General features: G+C 51.7%; 1 protein-coding gene across 8 annotated transcripts in view; it reads right to left on the bottom strand.

Moving 5' to 3' along the window:
* Nucleotides 1-1,054: 1,054 nt before the first annotated feature.
* Nucleotides 1,055-18,809, bottom strand: part of fat1a (FAT atypical cadherin 1a) — a 72,634-nt gene continuing 54,879 nt past the window's right edge. For 3 of the 8 annotated variants that reach the window (XM_036516896.1, XM_036516895.1, XM_036516898.1), the window contains 16 exons: nt 17,056-17,445; nt 16,191-16,405; nt 15,564-15,701; nt 15,251-15,394; nt 14,746-14,943; nt 12,774-13,578; nt 12,186-12,317; nt 11,295-11,452; nt 9,032-9,500; nt 8,542-8,695; nt 8,116-8,226; nt 7,120-7,757; nt 6,003-6,140; nt 4,035-4,094; nt 3,353-3,388; nt 1,055-2,507 (listed from right to left, as the gene is read on the bottom strand). In XM_036516896.1, the coding sequence (XP_036372789.1) occupies nt 1,870-2,507; nt 3,353-3,388; nt 4,035-4,094; nt 6,003-6,140; nt 7,120-7,757; nt 8,116-8,226; nt 8,542-8,695; nt 9,032-9,500; nt 11,295-11,452; nt 12,186-12,317; nt 12,774-13,578; nt 14,746-14,943; nt 15,251-15,394; nt 15,564-15,701; nt 16,191-16,405; nt 17,056-17,445 (4,424 nt within the window). In that variant the 3' untranslated portion in view covers nt 1,055-1,869. Of the gene's footprint in view, nt 2,508-3,352; nt 3,389-4,034; nt 5,408-6,002; nt 6,141-7,119; nt 7,758-8,115; nt 8,227-8,541; nt 8,696-9,031; nt 9,501-11,294; nt 11,453-12,185; nt 12,318-12,773; nt 13,579-14,745; nt 14,944-15,250; nt 15,395-15,563; nt 15,702-16,190; nt 16,406-17,055; nt 17,446-18,809 lie in introns of those variants that run through there. The other 5 variants (XM_036516899.1, XM_036516900.1, XM_036516902.1 and 2 more) reach the window with 4 other exon arrangements.

Here is an 18,809-nt window from a genome sequence, read left to right as displayed (position 1 = left end):
CAAATCAATTAGTTTCACGCTGTTTACATTACATGTCATTAAATCATCTCTCTTCTATTTCGCAAACAGAAGACCATCAGCACACATTTCCATGTTCCGGGAAAAGACAACTGCAGCCAATCAGTTTTACGGTCTCAGTAGAGGCCTTCACGGCATCTTTAGTCTTCTGTCTTGGACAATTAATTCATGTGGATTTTCGGAGGGTGCTGTTATTTCATGAGATTTCAGCTGAAAGAGACAGCGATTCCTTCAGCATTGATGCTAGTTTCCAGCAGGCACAGCACCGTAGTTTCAGCCTCTTCTCTTTCTTCAAAGGCTAAAAGTGCTCTGGGGTTTGTGGGAGATTTCCTTTGCCAGTTTGTAATGAAAACACAACAGAATTTCACATTTTATTCCCAGGCAGAGAGTATAGGCGATTCAGTGTGTATTCTCACTATAATAAAGATGAGAAATCAATACATTTATGAAACTGGCCAAATTATACTTTTCATCGAATCACTTGCACTTGGTTATATTTTAGTATTGAAAGGGTGTTTTTTTTTTTTTACTTTAATGGGCTATAAAAATAGCACAGTTGTAATGTGTGTTAATCACCTATTATCCGAGGCAGGTCAGTGCATAACCATACGGAAGACAGAAGGGAGACCACAGAGGAACATGTGGTCTCGATCACGTCACTGGACAGAGGACCAGATTGGAAACGGACTTCAGACAGCATGGTGCCAACAAACACATTCAAGGTACTGCTCTTTTCCTGTTTCCCAGGCCTGTCCCACTTCACCAGTCCTGCAGCCAGCAAACCACCATGCACAAGATTCTACGTGGTGTTATGCTGCCCCCCTCCCCCACCCCCCAACTAATTTAAGGAGGTTTTCATTGTGATACAATACAGAACACCTGTACCATTCTCCACTTAATAGTGTATAGAATGTGCCTATGGCGAATGAGAAAATACAACCGCACATTTTTTATGAATAATTTATTGCCAATAGTAAAGCGTGAGCTAATGGCAGTATTCAATAAAAACCTTAACAAGACCATTCCATCTCTCACACATACAGACACTTGGGAAAAAAAAAAAAATCACGTGTCCACGAATCAGTTCGCGCTATAAATATATTGGGTCCCGTTTTCGTGGTGGAAAAATTAAAGGTCTAACATTGCAATTTACAAAACAAATAAATCGACAACACAAGAATACGCAGTCCCTCGCTGAAGACCCCACAGAATGAGCGATATGATACTGGTATGCATACACATTGTGTCGGATTAAGCCACACTCCTTTTACAGCTTTGGGTTGCCATGGTGATGATACAGTAAGGCCGACGACGTCACACCGTTAAAACGTTAAAACTTGTGTCCTGGAAATAAAAAGCATAAAATATCTACAAAACCTAGTAAACCTTGAAATCAAAACTGTACATTAAAATTTACATTTAAAAAAAAAAGAATGAGGATTCAGTTTAAAAAAAAATTAGTCTGCCTTGTTAGAGAGCTATACAAGTACAGATACAAACTTGAAATGTTTGTTTTGATGTCAGTTGTCTTTTTTTTTTTTTTCTTCTTTCCCCATAATTGTACATCTCGTTGTAGTACCTTGAGAGAGATTTGTGCATGAAGACAGTTTCTGATAGCTACTTAAAGCGATGGCACAGCCGATGAGAGACGTGGTTTCCGAGCGCGGCGGGTGGCGAAGGCAGCGGGATCCCCGCAGAACGCCCAGCCTTCACAGAGACGCATAGCCCCGTCTCCGTGGCCGTTATCGGGATGAGAGTCATCGTTGTTGCGCGTGTACGTGTGTGTGTGTGTGACTGTGTGTGTGTGCTTGCGGCGGGTGAGGATCAGGCACTTTCGTTTTGGATACAGTGTCAGACTTCGGTGTGCTGCTGAGTGTCCAGCGCAGGGATGACGAGGGCCAGCCGCTGGAAGTGCTGGCCCTCGTCGCCGCTCTCGTAGTCGCTGATCATGACCTCGGACTCCTCGCAGCACGCCGACATGTCGGAGCAGGAGGCCGTGGAGGTGTACAGGGACATGGACATGTTGTCGATGGCGGGCGGGTCGACGAACTCCCGCCCGTACCCCGCCGAGTAGCCCCCCCGGTAGCCGCCGGTCCCCCCGGTCGCGTCCTGGGGCTCCGCGGAGTCCGACGGGTAGCGGTGGCGCGGCAGGTACTGGCCCAGCCCGCGGTGCTGTTGCTGCGGCGACGGCCGGCCTCGTCCCGACGACCCGGGGCTGGCGGGCGGGGCCGGGTCCCGGGGCGGCTGCAGCGTCTCGTAGCGGTCGCCGTAGTCCGGCAGCGGGGGCAGCTCCTCGTGGGCGGGGAAGTCGTCGGGCGGCGGGGGGAAGTCGCTCTCGATGTCGTAGCCGCCGGGGTAGTAGTCGGTGTCGAGGATGCTGGGGTCACTGTACAGAGGGCCAGGGGCTTCCACCACCTCGTACTGCGGATATTCCTGGATTCCAGGAAGTTGAACACTTGGCATCCAATCGGAGGTGTCCCAGTGGTAACCTGAGTGACGGGAGACACACCATTACACACCGCGACTGGAAATCACTTCTATCCCTTATCTAACATGCCAACAAGAAGCATTTGTATACCAGCGTGATACAAAATAGGTTAAGGTTATGTGTGGTTTTTTTTTTTTAAAAAGTTATTGGTTGTGTTAAAAAAAACATGCAGAGAAATTTCCACAGTGACAGTTGTATTAATATAATTCAACATTTCATAAATGCACAAGAAACACTTCACACGCACACACACACAAAACTGATTAAGAGAGACGGAAGACTCAAGCCAGCGCTAAGTGAAAAGCTGCTGGGAGACTACTTGGAAGATTGATTCTGAAGATCATAGCTTGTCATAAATTGAGCTAATTGGTGGAGGTTTCTCCAAGGTGCTTAGCAAAACCGTGAAAAATCTCCTTCACGTTAGACATGGTTAGACATCAAAGGCCCTCGTGTGACACGAAACTTTACATTTGAGGCACGAACACAGAAGTAGGCTCCAATGATTTAGAGAAGGTCTCATTTTTGTAACTCCACATCACGCTAAATGTTAATGAATGTTCTGGTCCCTGGTGTTGTGACAAAATCCTGCTAGTCAATTTTAGCCATATGAGCCTTTCACAGCCATACAAGGATTCTACTTTCATGTTCTGTCCTCTACACTGTATGAAAATAAGGCTAGTTGATAATGGGAAAAAAAAACAAACTATGCAACTAGGACTTGGTGGCTCATTTGACACTTTTTGGCACAACACCAGGGCTACCCTACGTGTTCCGTGCATGTCCAACGGGAAGACATTGGTGATGAGCAAACGGGGGGAGGGAAAAAAAACTCATGCAAAAGTTCACCTCTGGAGTTCTTGAGGTCATGAGCGGAGAAAGACTCTTTAGGTGGCAAAGAGGTGAAGAGAAGAGGGAAAAAACATGTCAAGTTCAGAATTGGAGAGAGAATTGAGCCCAGAGAGGAACAGAGCCAACCCTCTACCTACGGCATGGTGACACACAGCGATACACGCGGGACAGGGGAGTTTGGCTTCGTGAGTGGCAAAGCGGGTGGAGCTGCCCTACCATGTTGTCTCACCAGAGGTGCACTGATCTGAACCAGCAGCGCCATTTTTGTTGTGGAGAGCCTAGCCTTCGGATTGGTCCAGTCAGTGATTGACAACACGTGGTAGTTCCACCCATCAGGGTTCATGAAGCCTCACTCCCCCATCACTACACTAAACACAGCCTTGCCATTTACTTAAATACAGTGCATTGAAACCAAGATATGAGAAGCAGAGGAATATGGAGGTCTGAATGTATGCATTTGTTGCTCTTGTGTTTATAGCTACTTTGACAAATTGCTTATATTAGATGAACTCCTGTTTTTTCACAATGCATTTGTTGCATATGGCTGGCTGATGATCATTTGGATGGCATTACAAAGTAAGTAAATGGCATTTTCCAAGGCTCACTCTGTCTCAACACTACAGACGACTACACACAGAAGACCACAGACAGCTACTACTGTATTAGGTAAAAAGAATACCTTCTTTTTCCACCGAGTCAACAACAGAATTGACAAGGTGTATAACAGTCACTATGGAGGCTTGTAAAAAGGTAGGGGGAGGAGCAGATAAGAGAAATCTACCATTAGTACACAAGTCTCAGAAACAACGTGACTATGTATGACTGAAATTTCGAGAAAAAAATATTTCCCACAATCCTGTGCTCAATTGCCAATTGATGGCACAATCTGATTGGGTGAGGACAAGGGGGGAAGGGGGGAGTAGCTTTGGACTGGAGCACTAGAGGACGCTGGTACTGAATGTCTGGGTTTTCATGACGGGTCACACAACACAGGACTACGGTAAAAACAGCACATGGGGGGGCGGCTGGGGTTGTGCGAGGTGACACGTTCACGGCACTTGGAATGCTTGAGATGGCAGCACTGACGGTGTGGAAGGAAGGACCGGCGAAATTCTCAAGGATTAAAAGAAAAAAGAAAAAAAAACACCTTTCCAGCCCCGAATACCGTGGGTCGAAGGTCCATCGGCTCTTTTGCTACGACCGCAACTCAATCTGGGGGTTTAAACTGAGACGCAATTAAAAGAGTGCGTTGTTAGTGCTTTTTGGAAGGGGAGGAGGAGGAGGAGGGGGGGGGGGGTTAGGGCAAAACGTTGCTAGCCGAAATCGATATCCAAATTGCACTTTCCAACTGAAAGGACAGAAGTCCAATATCTCGTTCTGGGACGGGGTTTGGGTAAGCACAGATGAAGGCAAAGGGTGACAGATGAGAGGGGAAAAAAAACATTCCCACCACAACAAGGAACGGTTACTTCGACCTGAGACAATGTCACTGGCCATATGACCCAGGGATGTCAGATGCAAGAATGAGACAGAGGGGAATGGGAAAACCATCATATGTACTTTGTACCCTTGTTTAATGTTCCATGTGGCTGTCTTCAAACACCCAGTCGTGGCTTGAATTAGTTTTGAAAACGGGAAGAGAGAGGGGAAAAAAAATGATATAAAAATTGTTCACAGGCTTTAAAAAAAAAACATCCTTCCAAAGAGCTGAAAGACAAAGCTTTACAGAATTCTGAAAAATAAGGTCAATTGAGTTTTTCCCCCTCCTCGTTACAACGCGACGATATTCTCAAATCATTTTTACCGAATCCGTGAAATCTGAGCTAAAGTAAGCACGCTCAACGTCTGTTTTTTTTTTTCCTCCTTCAAAGGGGACGTGTGGGTGGAAAACAGGGAATGAGAAAGCTTCTTTTTCATTTTTTTTTTTAATGCCTGGAGAATCTCGCCGCCTGGTCTGGCCACTTCCTTCTGTACTGATGTGAGTCACACTTACGAGCTGGCCCTAGTTAAACCCTGATCTCGTTCTGTGGACTGATTTGATCCATATGGGAGCTGAGGCCACAGCAAAAAGGGGGGAGGGGAGAGAGAGAACAAATGACCCACAGCCACCTTTCACACAATTACACCATTTCTCAGCTGCGCCGAGGCACAGACTGACAACGAGGTTAACACAGTCAGAGCTTACGCCTGCCAGGGCAGCCCTGCTGAAATACTGAAGAAGAAGAAAAAAGATTTCACATGCATCCCAGTGTATACTTTATACTGTCTGGTACACTTCTGTTACTGGTTTCACAAAATCTTGCCTTTTCAAGACTTAACTAGTTTAAAGGGCGCCTAGGTTTGTTCTTGGAGAAAACGAAACCCAGGGAAGGCGTTTGGTTGGCCCAGCGTTTAAAAACCAGCCTCAAAAAGACCGCTTCCTTCTACCTGGTGCATGCCTGGTACATCCAACCAAACACCTTCCGTTGTGGTCACTTTCAAACATCTACTTTTCTCCCCAAGAAAACAAAACACACTGTAGGTCTCCAAGCAGACGTATGGATTACATGATGACTGTATTATATTTCCCCGAACAGCCCTAGACGTCCTTTATTCTCACTAGGCTGCTGTGTTCATGCTGGCTTTGGACAAACGGCCGCCTTCTTACCGTTGTCGTCACAGGACTCGGACTGGAAGGAGCTGAGGGACTGGACCTCAGACATGCTGCCGCGGGTGTTGTAGGCCTGACAGGCGCTGTCGTCCACAGGCTTCTTCATCAAGCAGGGGTCTAGATCCACTACTTTAGCTGGAGCACACGTCAAGAGAACGGTAAGCACGGTACTATTACTGACAGAGGACACAGACTTTCAAAAAGAGTATTTTCTAATTCAAGCGTATGACTTGTGCACGTCATGATCAGAACTGGACTGGGCGAGACTCATTTTTGTGGTTTTCTCAGAGTATTTTATTTTTTATAATTCAGTTTTCCTGTATCAAAAGGAGATTTCTTAAAATAAGACAAATTCATCCTGAAGCGTAAGTTTTTGTTAACTTTGTCCTGGCTCAGTGTGAGCCTACAAAGGAAACCCTCTCACACATGGTGCCCCTCCACAAAGCTGTTTGATTGCTGCTTTGTTTTTTAACACACACACACACACACACACACACACACACACACACACACACACACACACACACACACACACACACAGCTTACATTTTGTCCATTTACATAGCTTGGTATCTGCTGAGGCAATTAAGGCTGAGGACTTCTGCTTAAGTGCCCAGCGTGGGATTTGATCCCGCAACCCCTGTGCTATAAACTCAGCTCCTTAACCACAACTCCGCGCTGCCGCCCACAGAGTGACGTGACCTTTAGCAGGCGGGGGACCACAGGGACGTTTTTAGCCACTGTGTGGGAGGGTCCATCAGGCCCCTGGCTGCTGACTGAGAGATCAGCGCAGAGGAAAGATGGCGAATGCAACGATTTACCAGGGCTGGCATGTAGCATAGTTGGTTAAGGAGTAGGAGTTAAGCAGCAGTAACAAAAAGGTTGTGGGTTCGATTCCCCACAGGCGCACCGCTGCTGTACCCTTGGGCAAGGTACTTAACCCACAATTGCTTCAGTCAATATCCAGCTGTATAAATGGATAACATTGTTAACAAAACCCTGTAATTTATGTAAGTTGCTCTGGATAAGAGTGTCTGCTAAATGCCTGTAATGTTAATGTTAATATTAAATGAACCCCCTCCCTTCGTGTCAGTGCCCGTGAGGAGAGACTCACCGTCGTAGTCGTAGTCCCAGCTGGGCTTCTGTATGGAGTCACTGTCAGACACTGAGTTGGAGGGAGGAGGCGGGGGCAGGTTGGGGGCCACGCTGCATACCGCCACCGTCTTGCGGTGCCCGTGGACGGCGTCCGGGTTGAAGGTGCTGAACTCGGGGTGCTCGGGGATGGCTGAGCCCTCGAAGGAGTTGCGGTCCAGGTTGTTGCGCGAGTCACTGGGGATGCTGGGGGTGTAGGAGATGGGCCGGACGGGCACCTGGGGCGGCACGTCCGAGTAGATGTTCTTGCTGAGCTTGGCATCGAAGTACGGCCTCTGCAGAAAGGCGTGGGCGGGGCCCGGCCGCTTGTCGTCGTCCTCGGGACGGGCCTTCCCCCGCCGGCACGCCCTCTTGCGCACCACCACGAAGAGCAGGACGAGGAGGAAGATGCTGGCGAAGAAGACCACGATGCCCACCACCTCCTCCAGGCCGATGTTCCAGGAGGTGGAGACCAGGTCGGAGCGCACCTCGGCCCGCAGCTCGCAGTGCTGCCCGCTGAAGCCCAGTGAGCAGTTGCAGCGGAACGAGCCGTACGTGTTCTCACACTGGCCGCCGTTGCCACAGGGGTTCTTCACGCACTCGTCCACGTCGGTGTGGCACCTGGGAGAGAGCGTCAGACGGCGGCGGGAAGTCAGCGGCTTACGCGCAGCACTCTCCGGGGAAATTAAAACTAGGCAAAGTGCCTATCAGAACGTGCCAAGTGTATATAAATCTGCCTGGGACTGTTCACTGTTCACTGAGCTTGGTACATCTTGCTACACTTCCTCTAGCTTCCACTTCCAAATACTTGCTGACTTCAAACAAGATCAGATAAATTACAGATAAATTTCAAGCTCCTATTTTGCGCTACATGCTGTCCATCCAGGGTGCCCTGTGGATTAAAATGGTTTCTGCACTCTGATTGGCTGTGTGTAGTGCGTGTGTAAGGTAACCTCACGCAGAGCAGGCCAGTGCGTACCTCTCTCCCTGGAAACCGTGCTCGCACTCGCACACCGGCCCGTCCAGGCTGTCGATACACCTCCCGCTGTTCTGGCACGGGTTGTCTCTGCAGTACGGACCCAGCTGGCACCTGGGGACGGGCAAGCGTCACTCACACGGTACAAACTCGCCCACAGCCTGAAGGTACAGCGTTACCTTCCAGAGCTAACGTACCAGAGTACATACCAAGTCATTGTTCATCTGAACAGGAAGGGCATCATCCTCAAACAGCCATGGGAATATAGACATGGACATGCACTTATGGTGTTCAGATCCTTCCCTGTCCATCTAGACCCCTACGTTATCCATTCAAACCCTTCTATTATCCATCCAGACCCTTCTATTATCCATCCAGACCCATGCCTGTCTATCAGGGCGGAGGAGCTGGACTGTGTGGACTCCATACCTTTGCCCAGAGTACTGTCCCCTGCACTGGCAGGAGAAGTTGTCCCCACGCGGGACACAGGTCCCTCCATAGAGGCAGGGGTTCGAGGCGCAGGGGCTGATGCCAATTTCACAGTGCGTTCCCATGAAGGAGGCGCTGCATTTACAGAAGTAGCCTGCCAACAAATCAAACAGCAATCAATCAATCACATGTGCTTGCTTGCATTAAACAAAAAATGTTCCCATGAAATTATTAAAAACCAAATCTGTATTTTATGCATTTAACCACTACACAAGAGGAGGCAGTGTAGCATAGTGGTAAGATGCAGGGCTCGTAACCAAAAGGTTGCCGGTTTGATTCCCTGCTGGGGCATTGCTACTGTACCCACAATTGCCTCAGAATAAGGGTGTCTGTTAAATAACAATGTAATATTATGTTTTCTGTGCTGTAGTTATGGCGAGAGGCCTGCTCTGTGACTGGCAGTGGGGCTGTCCGGGCCGGTGCGCCGTACCTCCGTTGGGCAGCGAGGAGCAGGTCCCGCCATTGGTGCAGGGGTTGCTGGAGCACCCCTCCGGCGGGGCGAGGGCGCAGCCCGGCGCCACGTCCACCATGTCCTCCACCACGGCGTGGGCGCGGGCCTGGGGCCGGGCGGCCAGCGGCAGCTCCTGCCCGTTGAGCACGATGGCCTCCACGCAGCCCCGCAGCCCGTTGCTGACCGGCAGGCTGCGGCCGAGCCGCCCGGCGTGCTGCCGCACGTGGCCCCCGAAGAAGATGCTGTCGTCCAGGTTGAGGGTGCGCAGGGTGCCCGGCGCCGTGCCCGAGGCCGTGTGCACCTGGTCCAGCACCAGCTTGGCGTAGTTGCCGTCCACCTCCAGCGAGACCGAGTGCCACTCGCCGTCGTTCACCTGGGTGCTGTGGACCGAGACGATGCCGGGCCCGCTGCCGCAGTCGAACTTGTATTGCAGGCGGCCGTTCACGATCTGTGGAACATTACGTTACATTACATTACGTGCATTCGCAGATGCTCTTAGCCAGAGCGATTTCCAGCACAACAGGACATAAGTTTCAATTCAATTTAACGAGCAACAGTGTCAGACCAGGCTAACAACACTCCCATACCAGTGAGTGTGGGCTTAACACTAATAAAGCCCTACCACAATATAACTTGTGCAACCTGACAGAACTACTATGATACAACAATCCCTAGAACACAGAATCCAAAGTACATCACAATATTGTATGCAAAATATGTACTAAATACTAGAAGTATCAGGTGTTAGGGGGCGGGGATTGAAGTGGAACTGAGATGCAGTCTGAAGAGGTGGGTCTTCAGTCTGCATCAGAAAATGGCCAGTGATTCCGCTGTCCTAACCTCCGTGGGGAGTTCGTTCCACCACTGAGGACGTGCACGCAAACGCGGACAGCGACAGGTTAAAGGCATTTCCGCGCCCCGCCGAAATCATTGCGGCGGAGGCCCCGTTCTAACGTCACCCCTGTCTCACGCCGCGACTGCTGACATTGCCGGCTGTTTATTTCTGAAATGCTCCTTGAACTTAAACGGCCCGACCGGCTAAGGATTGATCCGCTCAGATGAACCCGGTAAGGGCTGCTCTCACTCAAACGATTTAGTGACAGCGCTGTGGCAGATCGTTCAATTGCTTGTTTGGGTGAAAAAAAGAAAAAACAACAGAGTGTGCAGTTCAACAGCAGCACGGCGTGTCCTGTAAGGACAGGAACAGGCTGCGCTTCCCTTCCTGAAAACCGAGGCACGGTACCCGATCAAATATTCACAATGCAATTAAGGAAAAATCGAGAACAGCGTGATAATTAGATAATTAGGAGACATTAAGCAAGCGGTATTCTTTGTGAAAGTCTTCCAAACCCAGAGACAGGACAAGGGAGCTGAATTGCATCAGACACTAGGAAGGGCAATTTGAATGATGTTTTTTTCCCCCCCCTAAAAACTGTTCTAAAACTGCGTGCAGGTCTCGGTAGGATAGGGCAGCACTACAGCGCTGGACGTTGGTTGGACTTGAGGTCCGTGGATGCAAATCGTGCGCCTGTCAGCTCAGATTAAATCCCCCCAGTGAAAAAGCTGGAAACAAATTTTAAAATCAGCCATAAAGAGGGTTAGAGAAAGTGCAGGATGTGGGAATGTGAGGCGGGCCGACGGGCGCTCTGAGCTCATAAATACTGCAGACTAACAGGCAGTCGGAGGCCTGCGCAGCAGCCGGGGGTTCGCACGCTCGCTCTGAACACCAGCGCTCCCGCGGCGGCCGGTCCTGGCACGAATGTACGCGGCCGTGATTTCGCTGAGAAAACCCTTCAGTTAAAGGAGCCCCTTCTCATCTGAGCGCAGGCTGAGCCTGAGAAATCGCACGTTCGAGGCTGGGCTGTGCCTTCCGCTGACAGCGACCGGGTGTCCACAGCGACAGCTCTTTAGCACCCTCTAGGGACGTCAGTGAGAGGTGCGCCTATCCTCCAATCGGCACTAGTTCCCCTGCACTGCACTGAGTCTTGTATCGTGCAAAACAGCCACTGGCTGCAGGAAAACTCTATAGAGAGACTGCAAGTGCCATGCTTTAGCACTGGTGCACAAGTCTGGAGGGTGCTGCAGTAAACACACTTTATATTACACAATTCCAAAACGGAGGCGGAAAGGCTGGGGGTGCGTGCCTGCTTATCAGGAGCAGCGAAGGACTCCCATTCCTCTGAGTGTGCAGAGGCAGGTGAAGAAACGGCATTCAGTACGACATGCTCAACGGCCCGCCTACCTCGAGGATGCTGTAGTCGGTGCCCTTGGCGTACATGACGGTGGCGTGGCTGGAGAAGGTGCGCAGCCTCAGGGACAGCTTCATCTCCTCCTTGTTCTCGTTCTCCATCAGCCGGTACTTGACGTAGCCGTTCCCGCTGAACGTCAGGGAGGCGCCCTCTGTGGCACAGCGGGGGGGTCAGAGAGAGCAACCAATCAGAGTGAAGCCGCTGAAGGCCTCTGGCAAGGTGAACGTGACCCCACCCAAAGCGGAACACATGTCCTCTGATGCAGAGGAGTTTGGCTTAGGAAGATCACGTGTACTGAAACAGTTCATACCAGTGTACAATCACACAAAACTAAGCATCCTGCTATACAAACGGATAATGTGTAAAACCCTAAGCTGTTTATGGTGCTTACTTACCAAAGTCACGGTTCACATACATCCAGATATGTATGAGGAGTGAACTGTGACGCAGTTAGTAAGTTCTGAGGGGCGTTGATATATAAACCGCAAGCTTAAACTTTCAAATCCCACAGGGAGCTAAGCTGTTGTATATCAGGTAGAGGTTTCCAACCTGAACTCCTTTCTGGAAACATCCAAATGCAAAATGTGCTGGCGTGTCTGCTAAGCAAATTAAAAACTATTACACAACTGGGTGGCAGTGCGGTGTAGTGGTAATGACTTGGGCTTGTAATCAAAAGGTTGCTGGTTTGATTCCACGCTGGTGTCCTGCCGCTGTACCCCTGGCAATCTAAGTTGCTCTGGATGAGAGCATCTGCTAAATAACAGTAATGTAATGTAATTGCAGCAAGAGCTCCATGACCAGAGAACAGGACCAGACTTTTAAAAATAACCCTCACTAAGAGTCAACCAACTGGCACTGGCAGTAGTGGGTGGGCTTGGCCTTACCAGAGCACTTCCCTTGTTTGCCACTGGGGCAGACGCAGCTGTACTTGGCCTCCTTGGGGTCAGCCACACACTCCGTACCCTCGGGGCAGGGGTCACCTTCACACAGCTTGTTCAGGGCGGGGCACTTATCACCTGCAAGAGACGAAAGAACGAGGATACGTTTACACAGAGCTGCCACCAGGGGGCTGTATGCATGCATCACCCAGGACTGTTCCCTGAAGGAAGATCTGTGGTCAGCATTAAACCTCAGTGTATTTGAGTGGGTACCTATTTGAAACTTGAAGTTAAAATTAAGATTCAGTTAAACTTAGCGACTTACAAAGGTTACAAGATTATCCATTTATACGACTGGATATTTACTGAGGCAATTCTGGGTTAAGTACCCCAGCGGGGAATTGAACTGGCAACCTTTCGGTTACAGGCCCTGCTCCTAACCACTGTGCTACACTGCTGCCCCATACTATATCCATTCTGTAATCAGTCATCTCTGATGATACACTCAGGAGCTGGATTTAATATCGCTCCTAAAAAGTGGCTGATCGCACGGGGTCGAGCGACGGTCAGTCGGGACCGTGAGCGTGAGCGCACCTTTGCAGAGGCAGACGGCGGAGCGCTGGTGCCTGGGGGTGACGAAGCTGAGCCGGGCGGTGCTGTAGGTGGACACGGCGGCCCTGTCCAGCGTCACCTCCTCCTCACAGAAGCGCAGCGGGCAGTCGAGGCCGGCGCACAGCTTCCTGACCACCCGCACGATGCGCACGCCCGTCATCTCCTCCATGACGGCGGCCGAGGCGTTGAGCTTGCGGAACAGCACCTCGTGCGTCTGGTAGGGCCCGCCGGGCTTGTCCAGGGCCAGCAGCACGTCCAGGTCGCCGGCGGGCGTGTCGGCGGGCTGCAGGCTCACCAGCTGCACGTCGCTGCGCCGCACGCCAGCGATGTTGCGCAGTGCCCGCTGGAAGTTGCGCCAGTAGTCGCCGACGAACTCCTCGGGCGCGATGGCGGCGAAGCGCACGGCCACCGAGTGCTCCAGCGCCTGCCGCGTCACCTCCCGCACGTGCACGTTGACCGCGGCTGCTGCCGTGAAGCGGCCGTCCGTCACCGTCACGTTGAGCGGGTAGTGGCCCGCGTCCAGGCCCTTGCGGGCGATGACCTTGCCGTCGCCGCCGGAGACGGAGAAGAGGCCGTCGGACGGCGACGCCAGGCTGTAGGTGAGCGTGTCGTACACGTCCTGGTCAGTGGCGTGGATCTTGCCCAGGACCCCGCCCGGGTACTCGTCCCCGCCCGTGGAGATGAAGATGTCCAGAGGCAGGATGGAGGGCGGGTGGACGCTCTCCTCGATGACACGCACGCTGATGAACGCCGTGGAGACCAGCTGGGGCTTCCCACTGTCCGCCACCTGCACACACACACAGGCGTTAAGAGGGAATCAGCGCCGTATCGATCCTGTCTGCAACCCCATAATGCTCAAGCGATGACCAGCGCTGCTCCAAACTCAAGAGATCAGATCTCAGACGCTCCGAGGCAGAACCATCTCGCCCCGTCAGCGTCTCCGTTTGTATTAGGGGCACCGCAGTCGATGTGTGGAAAAACAAGCTCAATCAAGTGTAGTTTGCGCTTAACACAGAGAACCAACTTTCCAAATTCTAGCCGAGAGACAGCCAAGTTGGTGCATAAAGTGTGCCTTCAAGTGCAGTTAGAGTAAACGAACCCCAGCTAATCTCTTCAAATGAAAACTGTACATCTTGGTGCTCCGGAGAAACTGCAGTGCTATGACACGTTCCTAACAGTAGAGGGAGCTTGAAGCCCTATCTTTCAGCTGTCTCATTATTCCCTCCGCTGATGCCATTTTAGAAGTGCATTTCCTCGCATGGATGTTCCTTCAACATCGAGTGAGTGCATCTGATAAATATTTACATTCATTTGCATGTATCTGTATGGCATGTGTTTCACCACACAGGGAGGCATTACCATAAGCTGTGATTTTATGTTATTTCCTACTGTTAACTAATCTATGCCTTTTTTTCCAGACACCTCTGCCTCCTCCCAAATCAAATCCTCCATCAGAATCTGCAGGCTTCACATGTACCTTTCAGTAGACAGACACTATACAGACAATGAACAGAGGCGAGCAGTTTCGCCAAATGAGGCCAGTTTTTTAAAAATGTACTTTGATTGCGAAGTAACAGATTACTTGTATTTTTTGTTGTTAATGTAACATATAACATTGTATACCTCCCAAAAACAAAAACATAATAAAACTGATAAACTCTTGACTGAGCCTCACACCTCAACCAACATTACCAACAGCCTATCAAACTCCTTCACTTCACAAATCGCAGGTGACTCCACTGCGCTACTTTTAATGAAGACTAAACTTTAAATTCCCAGTAATGCCATCCATCACTGTCCTTTTTCACAGCGTCGGAGCGAATGGTGTCTCAGAAGCATCTCAGCGGTGTCTCCGCAGTGCCAGCCTGTCTGCCAGTGCACACAGAGACCTCACAGCGGGGAGAGAGAGGTGTGTGTGTGTGTGTGTGTGTGTGTGTGTGTGTGTGAGTCCCACCTGGGCCTGCAGCACGTAGTGGTCCCTGATCTGCCGCTTCAGCGGAATGGCTGCCAGCAGCGCCCCCTGCTGGGTGATCTGGAAGGCGTTGCCCTCGTTGCCGCCCACGATGGTGAAGGAGAAAGGGGGGCCGTTGTGGGAGGCATCCCGGTCCGTCACGGTCAGCTGGAGAACGCTGGTCCCCACCGGACGGTTCTCCTGGAGGTGTAGAGGGGGGCGGGGATGGTCACAGACATGCTTTTCGACCGGCACTATCTTTCAGCTTTAAGCGGACTGACATATACCAGTTTAACCAGACTGCAAATGTTCAGTTAAAGGTCAAAATTGCCAACTGCGGCAAGTTCAGTACATCGTGTACTTATGCCTCTGCATTAAGCACTACCTCCCAGCTTCTCTCTTTCAGAAAGCAGACAACCCAAGAGAGCCACGCCTGGTTCCCAGTAGAATCTCCAAAGAGCGCCCCTCTTTTTTTCAGAAAGGAGGAGGGTCAGAGGACGGCACCCACCTGGAGGATGAGGCTGTAGTTGGCCTGGGAGAAGGCGGGGGCGTTGTCGTTCACGTCAGACACGTCGATGTTCACCGTGGCGCTGCTGGACCTGGGGGGTGTCCCGTTGTCAGACGCCAGCACGGTCAGAGTGAACCCCGATATCTGAGTTCAACGGAGAGGTGAAAGTAGAGGACAATCAGACCTTGCCTGCTGCTCTCGTACAATTAAAAAGCAGCTCCACATACACACCGCTCACGCTATTTATACGGTCAGTCTCTATAGAGCCGTGAATGCACCTGTACCTCCGCCAGCAGACACCTGTGGGGCTCACCTTTTCCCTGTCCAGCTGACGGGCCACCTTCACCTCTCCTTTCACGGGGTCGATGGTGAAGGGGCTCCCCTGGTTGCCGCCGACGATGGAGTAGTGGATGTGGTTGTTGGAGGGCCCGTCGGCGTCCTCCGCCACGACCTGTAGCAGAGGCCACAGAGACAGCGTTTTTTTTACAGCCTGTCCTGCCCCAGGGAGGACATCAAACACCTGTTTTAATCAGAGGGACACGCATGCTCTGGCCGCGCTGATAAATATGGCCCGCGGCCCCCTGGGAAATCAGACCGGGGGCTGCAGCCAGGAGAGCACGACACCGCCACACATTAAAATCTCATTTCGCCACGGGTAACTTATATTGTGGATGATTAGAGACACATCTCTGATTAATGGCCATTAGGAAAGCGAGGGAGAGAAAGAGCCGGAGAGACGGGAGAGGGAGAAAGGGGAAAAACGTCTCTAAGGCAGCTGCTGAAATGAGCCCTTCTTTTTTGGAGGGGTGGGGGGGAGGGTGCGTGGGTGGCAGAGATTTAATTAAATTATTTTCCAGACCAGATGTGTTTTCATAAACCCCGCGTGACTCTGATTTAACAGCGACCACTACGACTGGACTTGACCGATGACGTCACTCACCGCCACCACGGTCCTCCCGGGCTCGGCGTCCTCGCTCACCACGGCGGCGTACACACCCTGGCTGAACACTGGGCTGTTGTCGTTGACGTCGGTCAGGTTGATGTTGACCGTCGCCATGTCGCTGAGCGAGGGAGTCCCGCCGTCTGTGGCCTCCACCGTCAGGTAGTACTCGTGGGAGGTCTCGTAGTCCAGGGCCTCAATGACAAAGATGTCGCCTGCAGGTACAAGTGGCAGAGGTTGGGAGAGAGAGGAGAGGGAAAGAGGAGAGAGGGTGAGCGGGGAAGAGAGAGAGAGGTAGAGGGAGGGAGAGTGGGAGTGAGAGAGAAGACGAGAGAGGGAAAGAGGAGAATGGGGGGGGGGGAGGAGAGGGAGGGAGGAAAAGGGGGAGGGAGACAGAGTGAGGGAACGAGGGAGAATGGGTAAGGGAAGGAGAGAGGGAGAGAGAAAGACAGTAAGGGAAATGGGAAAGAGAAAGATAGCAAGGGAAATAGGAGAGAGAAAATGGGAGAGGGTGGCAGAAAGAGTAGAGAGAAAACAGAAAGAGGAAGCAGTAGAGGGAGGGAGAGACAGAAAGGGAGAGGGTGGCAGAGAGCGAGAGAGAGCGCGCACATTATTAAGGGCTCTGTGTGTCACAGTAATCCCCGCTTCTGAGATGTCAGTGTGTTGGAGAGCTTGATAAGATTGATCTACTGTACGGGAAAATAAAACCCAAGAGGCTGAGTTGATTAGACACTGTGAGGGCCGATGGCTTAGCGTATGCTTAGTGCGTCCGGCAGGACTCTCCCCGCACTTCATTTTCAAAGGTAAATCTGAGGTCCAGTCACATGTGTATGTTTTAAAAAAAAAAACCCCGCCCCAAACGCACCGGTGTGGGGGTCGACACGGAATGCCCCGCGCTCGTTGCCGCTGACGATGGCGTAGGAGATCTCGGCGTTGGCCTCGACGTCGCGGCTGGCGGCGAACACGCGCAGCACCTGGGTCCCCGGCGCCACGTCCTCGGGCACGGCTGCCACGTACTCGCGCTGCTCGAACACCGGCGGGTTGTCGTTGATGTCCAGCACGGACACCAGCACAGCGCAGGCGGAGGACAGCCTCGGGGAGACGCCGCGGTCAGAGGCCAGCGCCCGGAGCGAGTACACCGCCTGCGCCTCGCGGTCCAGCGGCCGCTGCAGACTCACCACCCCGCTGCGCCCGTCGATGGAGAAGGTGCCATCCGCCGAGTCCGCCAGCGAGTACAGGACCTCGCCGTTTGCACCTGGGCCACAGAGAGAGAGAGAGAGAGAGAGAGAGAGAGAGAGAGAGAGAGAGAGGAAAATGATATCGCGCTCATTACCCCCCCGCGGCGCCGTCCCGAAACCAGACAGAGATGGATCGCAATAATAATGTTAATGCCTCTCGCAGACGCGCCACTTGCAATTTGTCACTGGCTCTGCGTTTGTAAGGTCACAAATTCTCCCCGGTGCTCATCCCGTGACAGTGTGTTTTTACAGCCCCCCTCCGTCACAATCGGCTGTACCAGACCCTGTCTCTCCTCTAAAACTACTTAAGTATAGTCAAGTGAATGGGCCCGCACGCATTCACTTATCTTTACCGCCATTACCGGCAGCTGCAAACACCTGTGCATAAAAGGGCCTGTTGGTTTTAGCGAACCGCGAGCCTGAACGCGGGTTCACGCCCTGGGGAAGAGCGTTTTGGCTCTGATTGCAGGGGCGGTCGCTCCGGTCGCGATTAGCGAGGCAAAATGGAGCTAAGGGAGCGCAGGCGGAAAACTTTTGAGAGATAACCCCCATGGGAGTGTGTGTGTGTGCGTGTGTGTGTGTGTGTGTGTGTGTGTGTGTGTGTGTGTGCGTGTGTGTGGTGTGTTCCCTCTTATCGCCGTTCTGCGGCGGAACTTTCTCAGCCTCTTTGGTTCCTGTGGAATGCGACAGATAAGCCGTCTCCAGAGAGAAGCACCACCGCAGCACACAACAGCAGCGCTGTGAGGAAATGCCAAATACTGCCCCGCAGAGGAGCCAAGCGTCAGACTGCAACACACTGTTATACAAAAGAGCCACAAGTCCGAATGCCAAATACTGCCCCATGGAAGAACCAAATATCGGACCGCAAAAGACTGTCTCACAGAAAAGCGTACACAGCAACGTACGCTGTTCTACAGAAGAGCCATAGGTCAGAACGCCAAATACTACCTCACAAGTCAGCCAAATATCAAACTGCAAAACTGTCCTGCAGGACAGCCATAATTCAGAATGCCAAATATTGCCCCGCAGATGAGCCAAATATCGGACTGCAAAAGAGCGTCCCACAGAAGAGCCAAAGATCAGAATGCCAAATACTGGCCCACAGAAGAGCCAAAGACCAGACTGAACATACTGTCCCGCAGAAGAGCCAAACATCAAAACGCCAAATACTGCCCCACGGAAGAGCCAACCACACCACCGAAACGCTGAACCTCTGCCACCCGACAGGGGGAGGCGCGGGAAACGCGGGAGCTTTCCCCCGCGAGTGGGAAACGACTGCGTTCCAACCCAAGGCTCGAATTACCACGCCGAAGCGGTGAAAGGATTTGGTGACCTGAACAGGGAAACTTTGCTGAGCAGTAATCGTTCCGTCTCGTGCGCT

This window comes from Megalops cyprinoides, chromosome 22, assembly GCF_013368585.1.
Source record: "Megalops cyprinoides isolate fMegCyp1 chromosome 22, fMegCyp1.pri, whole genome shotgun sequence".
NCBI classification, from domain to species: Eukaryota; Metazoa; Chordata; class Actinopteri; order Elopiformes; family Megalopidae; genus Megalops; species Megalops cyprinoides.
Note: the sequence above shows the minus strand (reverse complement) of the source record. Positions and strands in the feature narration are given on the sequence as shown.